General features: G+C 42.0%; 1 protein-coding gene and 1 long non-coding RNA gene across 3 annotated transcripts; one reads left to right on the top strand and one right to left on the bottom strand.

Moving 5' to 3' along the window:
- Window positions 1-2,988: 2,988 nt before the first annotated feature.
- Window positions 2,989-4,233, bottom strand: LOC130266823 (uncharacterized). 2 transcript variants are annotated; one of them, XR_008843000.1, is made up of 4 exons: window positions 4,102-4,233; window positions 3,743-3,839; window positions 3,570-3,649; window positions 2,989-3,452 (listed from the first exon to the last, which is right to left on the bottom strand). It is a non-coding gene; the product is annotated as an uncharacterized LOC130266823 (long non-coding RNA). The 2 variants fall into 2 exon arrangements; XR_008842999.1 differs by having other exon boundaries at window positions 3,570-3,839.
- A 100-nt stretch (window positions 4,234-4,333) lies between these two features.
- On the top strand, window positions 4,334-10,077 carry LOC130266824 (PAX3- and PAX7-binding protein 1-like; the record flags this gene model as incomplete). Its single annotated transcript, XM_056516095.1, has 5 exons — window positions 4,334-4,761; window positions 5,930-6,037; window positions 7,501-7,662; window positions 8,825-9,043; window positions 9,998-10,077. Coding segments are annotated over exons 1-5 (906 nt in total), but the record flags the coding sequence as incomplete, so codon positions are not given.
- Between the last annotated feature and the right edge of the window lie 620 nt (window positions 10,078-10,697).

Below are 10,697 nucleotides of genomic sequence, written 5' to 3' on the forward strand. Positions count from 1 at the left end.
CTTCCTAATGAGAGGCATTTCCTCATCTGGAGAGTCCAGCTTGTTGTCCCAGCTATAAAGAACTACTTAGGAACAGCCACACCTACCTGATGAGTGACAGCTCTGACCCCTTTATTAGATTCAACTCTATTATTCATGCCAAATTTTCTTTTGCACCTCCTCTTTTTTCCCCTCCAGCTAACACAGAAGCAGAGCCCTCACTCAGTGCTGCTTCAGGTTTCATATTTACAGCAGTGTCCAACTGCTTTCCTCCTTTTGAGTAAATGGTAGATACTGTCTTTTAACCCACATCTTTATTTAAAAATGGAGGCATAAAACACAACAGGATAAACAAAAGGACAAGTTAATATTTGCTTTCCACACCTTACAGAACAGAATATTTCTGATATTGATTCTGAGTAGCAATTTATCAAAAAGGTGTAGAAGGCACAAAGCACGCACTGCTTCAGAATTAGAACTTCTAGAGATGTTGGTTTGGTTTCTGAACCAGAAGCCCACACAGGTTTTAAAATAACAAATAACTGTATTCATTTTGCAGGATTTTCTATTACTTCATAGCTGTATAAAATAAAATATTCATGTCCCAACTTTGTTCCTGCCAAGCACTGACGTTATTTAGTAGTGGATGGGGAGCTGGACTCTATTTGTTCAGTGTGGCAAAGGCTTCTTTGCTTACAGCACTGAAATTATTTTGAGATTCACAGAACATCTATGTAACCATAGAGAAAGCAGCTTTCCAGACAGGCCAGACCATGTTGTGAAGGGAGGCAGTGCTGACTCATGCAGACTGAATTATGGCAAATAAAACTTTGCCAACTGCTGAGCAGACACAAGGGTTTTACTTGCTATCCCTAGCTGCAGTGCAGGCAGGCAGAAATGCTCAAGCACACAGGAATTTCAAAGAGCCAAGTGCTGACAATAGCAGAGTAATGGAGTTAAGCAAGGTTATTTGTTGCAATTTTACAATCCTTATGGCACAATTAGTAAATAATACCTTGGTAAGACAGAGTTGCAGGTTCATTTCATATGTATTTGTTTCTCCATGCTCAAGTTTTGATGCAAGCCAATAAGCCATGCTAATCCAAATAGGCTGGGATCCCTATTGCATTTGCTAAGGGTTGTTTTTTTCCCCCCATAAATCTTTCACTTTTAGGTGCTAAAAACCTGTTATTTCATACATATTGTTGGGTTCTGAAGACCAGTACTACTTTTGAGTAGTGTACCTCTCGTGTACTGAATTTTGTGAGGTTCTCTGGAATTACACATTGCTTTTAAGAGATGAATGACATAAATACTTTGAAAATTTGAAATAAATCTCAGATTTCAGAATGTTTCAGGAGTTTCTGTGAAAAGGAAATTTTTTCAGATTCATGGATTTCTGGAAGGATGCAGGCATGCTATGAAACAAGTGCATAATATGATAAAGATAGGTAAAACAGTGTAAAACAGTAAAGTGAATTTATGATTAATAATTAATAATTAATAAGAACAGGGACTCATTGAAAGGGCAAAGAGATCACTGTGGTTTTAAGTTGGCTGATGGAAGTTTAAACAAAAGCTCTGTGTTGATGGAACACAGAAGTTTCCCCTGACTGTAGCTCTTGCTTGCCTGGTGTAATGCTGAGAGTTTGAGGTGCTGCTGCCCCCATCTGCCTGAGATCCTGCTGGACTTTTCCACGAAAAACAGAAGCAAAGGCAAATTCTTCCACCAACTGCAAGTAACAACGTTGTGCTGTACCTCAAATCAGTGACAAAGCTGTTGCATTCAGGGGGTTGGACCTAATTTTGCTTTCTTTCCCCAAAACAGAGCTGACCTCTTAGGTTTAGAGGTGTTTTTGCAGTTGAAAGTTGTTTTTGACCAGAGGTAAGTCTGTCAGAGCAAGTCACTTTGTAACTTACATTGACATTAAAGTTTAACAGAGTTCAAGCCAGAGCTGAAATCAATGGAGTGTGAAAAGAGATCATACTATCAGCCATTAATGCTTCACTTGAATTTTCATGCAAGGTTTGTCTTGCTTTTGTCCTGCTTCTTGCTTTGTAAATGGGAAATCTATAACTATTTGCTGATCTACTTCACTGATCTACTCTGAGTCTTTCTGAAAATTCATTTGCCAGAGGACTTTTAGCTGCAGAGTCACTAAAACACTTAAGAACAAATTATTCTAATATTTGTGACCAATAAATCCTCACCTGTTAACTTTAACCTTCATGGCAAATAGTTTAAAGCAAAATCATCCTTTTGTCCTACGTCAGCAGTGTCTGGAAAAGGGCTTTTACTGCCTAACAAGATAAATCCATTGGCACTTGGCACTGGCAGTCCTTCCAAGAAATATTGCACTGCATTGCTGTGCTGAATTTGCTTTTCCTCTTCTGAACTGGGATATAATGGATTGGATGCCACTGCCTAGATTAATGTCTTGGCACTTAGGGAGAATGTTAACTGTAGGGACAACTGCAAACATGACAGTTTCAACCTGCTGGAAAGACAAAGTACAAGAGTTGTGTCCCATGTTTCTGCCATGCTGAGGTCCTGGCTCATTTTTTCTTTGAGGAGTCAGATCAGTCCTGCCTGAGTAGTGCTCACTAGACTGACAGGATTTAAAATGAGATGAAAGAGAAGAAACACTTTAATACAGAGACACAACCAGGGAAAGAAGCTCTGTCATTATTACAAAGATGTAAAAGGTTCCTGGTAAAACTCCCATCTTTGCTTGGCATGATGAAGCCCTCATCAATCCTGGAGTGGTAAATGAGAAACAGGGAACTTCATGTGCATTATTCCAGGTAAATCTATATCTGCAAACTCTCCTTTGCCCAGGTTGCAATGGAACAAACTAAACACACCTGTGCATTTCCAGACTATCCTTAACTCCACCCTTCAGTCAGAGAAACTACCCAGGGAAAGTCCTTATCAATTCCACAGCAATTAAGCAGCTTTGAATCAGAGCCTGCAATAAGTCAGTTTAAGCACAAATCCACGGACAAGTTTAATTTCAGCATTTGCATAAGTACTTTATTTTTCCACCAGATCCCCACCCTTTTTCAGTGCAGAAAATGCTGCAAGGTGAATTGTGCTTCCTGAATTGTTTAAGTTTTTATAATCTTCCTTATTTACTAAGTAGCCTTGGGTTTTATTTAATAACCATTGAGAAGCAGTGCTGACTAAAAATGTATTTTAGTTTATTTTCTCTTGTTTTTTTTTTGTTTTTTTTTTTTTTTTTTACTGTAACCAATGCTTCACAAATGCAGCTTTTTCTTCACAAGATTCCTGAGGCAAGTTAATATTAGTATCTTCATCTTACAGATGAAGAACAGAAAGGTGGAACAATTTGAGCACGAACATTTCAAACATTTGCTATTCTTGGATACATCTCTTGGGACACAAAGGCTTACTTGAAGGACTTGCTCTGCCTGGTTTCATGGTTTCATTTGGAGTGGGATGCACTTTCTTTCTACAAAGCAAATCACACACAGCTCAAGTCAGCACGGCAGAAATCAAAGGCTGGTACAAGCTACAGTGCGGCTCCTCTCCAAGCAAACCAATTTGTCATCTCTTGTCACATTCCCACCTTCCTTCTGTTCCCAGCCATATGTTCCCCTCCCCTTCCACCAGCACTGGCACCTGCCTGACTCCTTCTGTGAGCTCAGCCTGAGGAAAGGGAGAAAAATGTGTGATTACTTTTTGCCAACAAGCTACAGAGTCAGTTTTGCATTTATAATTATCATAAAATCCTAGAATGACCTGGCTTGGAAGGGATCTTAAAGATATCTAATTCCAACACTCCTTCCGTGGGCAGGGACACCTTCCACTAAACCAGGCTGCTCGGAGCTGCCTCAACCTGGTGGAGTGAAAAGTGCAAATAAAGTGCATTTATTTGTTTTTAGCATATGTTATTACTATTTCTATAATAGCTATTTTATTTATGTGCAGTTAGGCATTAGCAATTACATTTCAATTTACTATTCATTTACATAATACATAGTAATCACAACAGTTTATAAATATTCATTAACAATTATCGGCATATAATTTACATATAACTTACGCATATTGAAATAATATCTTATCATATATTATTTATAAATTATATTTTGTAATACCAGAACTCCATAAGCTTTCGATGGTACTGCGGAGGAGGGGGAGCACGGCAGACCGAGCACTGAGGGGCTCATGGCTCATCAAACAAGTTAGATTTTTTAGGCATCAACAAATCACCAAAACCGCGTTTTACCTTTTTTTACAACTTCCCCTCCCTCCCCTCCATCCCCGCGTCCCTCACGAGCTCCCGCCCACCGCGGGCGGGGCGCGCCGGGGTCGCCGCGCATGCGCGCCGGGGCCCACGTTGGGATTGCGCCGCTCCGACTTCCCGGAGCGATTCCCGGAGCGATTCCCGGAGCGATTCCCGGAGCCATCCCCGGGAGCGATGTTCCGCCGTCCCCCGCGCAACTTCCGCGGCCGGCGGCGCGCAGCCTCCAGCGGCAGCAGCGAGGGCGAGCCGGAGCCGGAGCCGGAGCCGGAGCCGGAGCCGGCCGCAGCCCCGTCCCCAGACTCCGGCGCCAGCTCGCCCTCGGAGCGGGAAGCGGAGCCCTCGGAGGCCGGGGGCGATGCCCCCGCGGAGGAGCCGGCCCGCAGCCCCCGCGGCCGGGCGCGTAGGGCAGGGCCGGGCTCGGGCCCGGGGCAGCGCCCAGCCGGGGCCGCAGCGGGGCCGGGCCGGGCCGGGAAGGAGCTGCTGAGCTTTGGAAGCGAGGAGGAGCGGGAAGGTGAGGAGGGATCGTGTCTGTGTGTCTGTGTATGTGTGTCTGTGTCTGTGTGTCTGTCCTGCGGAGCACACACGGCTCCAGGACCGGGCTGCCCCTGCCGTGGGCTCCCGCCTCAGCGAGCCCTGCTCTGGGCACGCTCCTGCCCCTCGCTGTGAACACACCCGGCCCTGCTGTGCCAGGGGAGCGGCTCTTGGGAGGCTTTGCACGATAAACCCGGACTGAAGCATAGCATGGCCTGGGCCTGGTTAGTCTGGAGAAGACAGAGAGCAGCTCTCATCAGTCCATCTAAGTATCTCAAACGCGGGTGCCAAGAGAATGGTGCCGGATTCTCTTCAGTGATGCTCAGCAACAGGATGAGGAGCAGTGGCCATAAACTAAAACACAAGAGGTTCCACCTCAGCACGAGGTGAACTTTTTTACATCAGGGATGGCAGAGCACTGGAACAGCTGCTGAGGGAGGATGTGGAGTCTCCCTCTCTGGAGACATTCCAAACCCACCTGGACACATTCCTGCCTCCCCTGCTCCAGGTGACCCTGCCCTGGCAGGGGGCTTGCCCAAGGTGGTCTCCAGAGGTCCCTTTCAGTCCTAGCAATCTCTGATGCTAGGAAAAGTACTTTGACAATTATTTATGTCCACACTGTTTTGCCTGGAAAGCATCTAAAATCTTACATCTGGAGAAAACCAGAGAGAACAAGTGCTTTGTGATTCCATTACTAATTAATGATAAACACGCTTAAATCAATGAAACTGAAGTGTTTTATTGACACTTCTGGGCTGTTGCTGTTGTGGTTGATGAGAAGAGATACCTTGGTGGGGGACAAGCTACAGAGACCCTGCATTTCAGTAGTGCAGTGTTGCTGTGTTGAGGAGGCTGAGCTGCACAGTTTTTAGCTAAGAGGTGATCATGAGTGATAAAGCCACAGTAATATTTAGAATTAATCCAGCCAGAATTGAAAGACATAGCCCTTAGTGCCATGGTCTTGTTGACAGATCATTGGTTGAGCTTGATCTCAGAGATCCTTTCCAGCCTAGCTGATTCTGTGATTCAGAAGTTATGCTGTGCACACATAGAGTTTACATGTACTTTTGTATGTAGTACATACATATATGTGTGTATAGTGTTTGCTTTGTAAATGTTACTTAGAATCACTTTGTTTTATCTGGTAGGTGAAGAGTTTTTTAAAGTTAAAAAGCCATCCTTCAACGAAGTAACCTTTAGAATTAAAAAGAAGGAAAGCCTACTGCCTGCACAGACAGAAGCTGAAGAAAGCAAAAGTAAGTACTTTTGTTAAATATTTTATGAAATACATGAAGACTGATGTAAAAATACTGCTGTTAGATGTTCTTTGTTTGTTAATTGAACCCAGAATTACAATTCAAATGTTACTTTACATGTTTATAATTGTAACGTATTTGTACTGAAATTATTTTCATTTTGACATCGGTAAAAGATTATCATAACTTGGAGGCTTTTCTTGAGAAAACCTGATTATGCAGAACCATGTTCTACATCAAAGTTAATAAAGTTCTGCTAAGCTTATACCTCAACATCATATCTTTCAAATTATGGGCTGAGAATCCACTGCTTATTGCTGTCAGATTGCAGTTTGATCTGAGTATTGCCATTGAGGGAAAATGTGAGCTTAGTAGCATTTTGATTGATGAAACTTTATGTAAACATTATTAAATTGTGTGCTTTTACAGTATTTAAATGTTTTCCTTGAATGCAGTCAATACCCTTGATTATTCTGGTAGTACCCCCACTTTCATTGAAATACAGTCAGTTACACTGAGAGGCTGTGAACTCCCCATCCCTGGAAGTGTTCAAGGCCAGGTTGGATGGGGGCTCTGAGCACCTGGTCTAGTGGAAGGTGTCCCTTCCCTTGGCAGGGGAATTGAAATGATCTCTGGAGCATCCCTAGATGATCTTTAAGGTACCTTCCAATTAAAACCATTCTGTGGTAAGTTTCCTGTTGGAATATTTGGACTTTGTGTGGTTTAGAAACAAATGCATCCAGAAGTTCTCTTCATGTACTCCCCTTTGGATACCTATGTCAATTCACAGATATACCATATTTGCTAATGTTAGATAAAGTTAAATTAGATTGAGTAAAAATTCCCTTTGAGGTTGTGATACAGCTGAAATGGTAATTTTTATTAGTAACTTCTTAGAAAAGCATCATATTCTCATAAAAGTTGGTACATTCTGTTGTTCAGTAATCTGATGATTTACTGAAAGTGTAGTGGCAGATGAAGATATTTCAATATTTTTAAAGAATTTGATAATAACTGGAGACAAGACTGATATAAATGTTTATAGTTTAACTAACAGCTCCCTCATTGTTAATGCTTTAAAAAAAGTGCTTTCTAAATGCAGTTTTTGAAGTCAAGAGTCCAAATATGCTGTGAGCAATCAGAATATTAATTAGTAGTTATCTGAGAGCTGATCTCATTGCTTTCGTGCATGTAAATACACTCTGTGTCCCAGAAGGACTCATAGTCTTTCTGTGGGAATCTTCATCAAAGATGCTTTTATTCAATACAAGAATTGGCTTGTGAGTGACTGTCTTGGAATGTTTCAATTTGACATGTTTTGATGAGAATAGGTGGAGATAGACAAGTGACCAGTCCTTGCTGCAGCAAGGTGTAAATAATTTCTGGTAACCAGTTAAGGCACATCATATTTCAGCAGCTGAAACTGAAATAATGGATCATATTTTTTTCCCCCTGTAATGCAGAAATCTGTCAGTTGGAGCCTGGAGCTGGTGACAGCAAAGATACTCATGAAGAGGAGGAGGAGAATGAAGATGAAACTTATTCTTCACTTAATGAGGACTACAACAGCTCAGACTCTGAAAATGAATCCAGCTCTCCACAGAGGAGGAAGGATGTGTCACCAAGTTAGTTCCCTGGCTTTTTTATTTTTTTTTTTTATTTTTTTTTTTTTTAAGAAAGCTATTTTAGAGCATTCTGTGTTTGAAGTACATGGAGATGAGTTCCACTCAGCTTGAACCACCTAAGGTATGGGCATCTGTTCATCCTGAGTCAGGGATACCCTTCTGGAAGAGTAGTGATAATTCTCCCATATTTTTAGTTGCAAATATTTGTGTCTTTCTGTGGGAGTCCAGAGTATTCCTCTGGCTTCCCTGGAAGGTTTAAGACCCCCCTGGCGGGGTCCCCAAAAACCCTGGAATGGGACCCAGGTGTCTCAGGGGCTGGATTTAGCTCCTTGGAACAATTTACCAACATTGAGAGAAGAAATGCAAGCCACAAAAATAAATAGAGTGTAAATTAGACTGTTAGAATGTAGAATTAGCAGATTTCTAGAATGTTTGTGATAAGGGACACGTGGCCAACATGGAGAATTTGGGGATGTGGATACCTCTTCCTCCTTCTCCTCCGTGTCATCCATGCTGGGTGACACGCTGGCACTTTTAGATTGGATGAGAACAGAGCTGCACCATGTAACAAGATTGTTTTGTATTGGGGGTCATTTGTAAATACCTAGTACGTAGTTTAGACTATAAAAGATCAGTCCTGCCTCTGCCAGGCAGATTCTGCCCTGGACGTCTAGCGAGCAGACTGCTGTTTGCTGGACAAAGCATTCCTAAGATAAAGAACAATAAACAACTATGAAAACATCTAAGAACAGCCTCCTGCAGTCTCTCATCGGCAGGCGTCGGAAAGAGCTGGGTTCCAGGCCACCTGCATGTCCTCCAGAGGTGATCTCAGGTCTAAGGAGACACCTCAGGATGTGACATCTTTCTGTGCTAATTTTGGGAATGGAGCAGAAATTATGAGCACTGGTTATAGAAGAAAGACAGCAGAAAATTCCTCTTTAGTGATGCACAATTCCCTTTATGAGGTGAAAATAAAACCTCACTTTGAGGTTGAGAGATACCTTTTCATCTCCTTATATTCTACATGGTAACCATAGTAGAAAGCCATCTTGTGTTCTGTATCCAGAGTTCTACAGTGGTGCTGAACAGTTGTGATGATTTGTATTAGGTACAGAGTGTTGCTTTTAGTCTTTCCCTTAGATTTTCTCTCCCTTTGGTGCAGGCAATATCCCCAGTGCAGCTCACGTTGAGGCTGCTCGGAGGAAGCGTCACTTAGCCAGGACAGAGGCTGATTATCTTCCCCTGGATGCTTCAGACAGACCTCAGGACCCTCAGGGAAGAGGAAGCAGTGACTTGGAGAGTGAAGATGAGTCTGAAACAAAGAATCTCGATTTTGCTCCTAAAATGAGAACTCTTAGGCAAAGGATGGCTGAAGACATGGGTGAGTTTGTGTTGTTTCTTCCAGGCTTTATTTTGGTCTCTGGAATCTCATGGAACTTGTCCAGTAAGGAGTGAAGCTTTGCTCCTCAGGGCTTTTGGAAGGAGGCTGTACAGTTGGTAACTAGGGTTTATATGGGTCATTAACTTGGGGTTTATATGTCACTTGCGGTGGTGCAGGATACTTTGAGAAACGTTTGCAAAATTATTTTTTGCCTTGCTGACTGCAAAAAAAACGGCCTTGTAAAAGGCACATTTACTGTGAAAAAAGTTACTGTAAGTCTTGTCTCCTGCTTCTGGGCTGGTCTTCAAAATGCTCTCCCTGCACTGACATTATAAATTTGAAAAATGAAAAACAAACAAACCAGCATTCCAGCCCTTCAGAAGTAAACAAGCCTACTGCACATAAAACATAACTGGCTTTTCCATTGTTATTATTCCCTTAGAGTTGCTTATGGTGTTGTTTATGGACCACAGGTTTACTGTAGTATTTGAATAAGGGCTATAAGGAATGCATGAGCAGAATCTGCCATTCAAATTAATGCTAATGAGATGTTTTTGTGTCTATAGTTGAGTGTATGTTCTGGAATGCTCAAGGGTTTGTTGGGTGTAATGTCAGTCTATACTTATACTCTTGTTTACATGCACTATGCACAGCTTTGCTTTGAGACATGAAAACAAGATGTTTGTGTGCCTCCTACTGCATTAGTAGTTGTCTGAGAAACAGATGGGAGAATTAATGTTAGTGTGAATTCCTCAAATCCCAATAGCCTTTTCCAAGTCTTCTTTGCCTTTCAGTTTTGCAGCCCTCTATCTGCAGGTTTTCCATCTGTTTTTTGTATGTATCACTTCTCAGTGTTGGTTGAGAGACCCATTGCTGCTTTAGATGGTGGAGAACAGGAAAGGGGGAAAAAGAAAGGGTGTAGTTACATCTAACAATCGTTGTTTTAACTTCCAGTGCCTCTGGGTGATGGATCAAGTGATGATGAAGCCAAGTGGGAAGAACAGCAAATAAAGAAAGCTGTTAAACTCTCTCAGGTGACACATGCTTTTCTAACCATTGGAAGTTGCTTTTTGCTTATAGGCATAGAGTACTGTTCTATCTCTGTCCTGCCCTCTCATTAGGGAGGACTTTAGGAAGTTCTTCCCTAGTTCTTAAGGGAAAGATGATTAGAAATATGGGAAGATGATAATGAAAATCTGTAATCTCTCTCTGGCTGTTGAGAAGCAATGTGGTGGTGTCAGCCTGTAAGGCAGGTACCTGTTGTGATAAGAGATCACAAGAAGTATAGAAGAAAATTCTGATCTCTGATTTTTTTTTTGCTGCTCTGCAAGGGGTCTTGAAAGCAAGAGTATGCAAATAATACAAATGTTGCAAAGTTGCAAAGCAAAAATTATTCTTTTATTTTGCTAAATTTCTCTTGAGTGGCAATCTGAGAGCTCTCTTCACAGTTCAGCAGAATGCTGTCTTTTTCTCAGTAAGTGGCAAAAATAAACTATATTCTGAACACTCACTCTGGGTCAGACTAGGAGTATCTGAATAACCAGCTCTTTTTTGAAGTCAGAATTGACAATTGTAGAAATTTTTCCAATCTGAGGAGGAGAGGCGTGGGAGAAAGTTGCATCTTTCTGAGACTGGTGTTCAAATCCAGTATGAT

Source organism: Oenanthe melanoleuca, unplaced genomic scaffold, assembly GCF_029582105.1.
Source record: "Oenanthe melanoleuca isolate GR-GAL-2019-014 unplaced genomic scaffold, OMel1.0 S265, whole genome shotgun sequence".
In the NCBI taxonomy this organism is placed as follows: Eukaryota; Metazoa; Chordata; class Aves; order Passeriformes; family Muscicapidae; genus Oenanthe; species Oenanthe melanoleuca.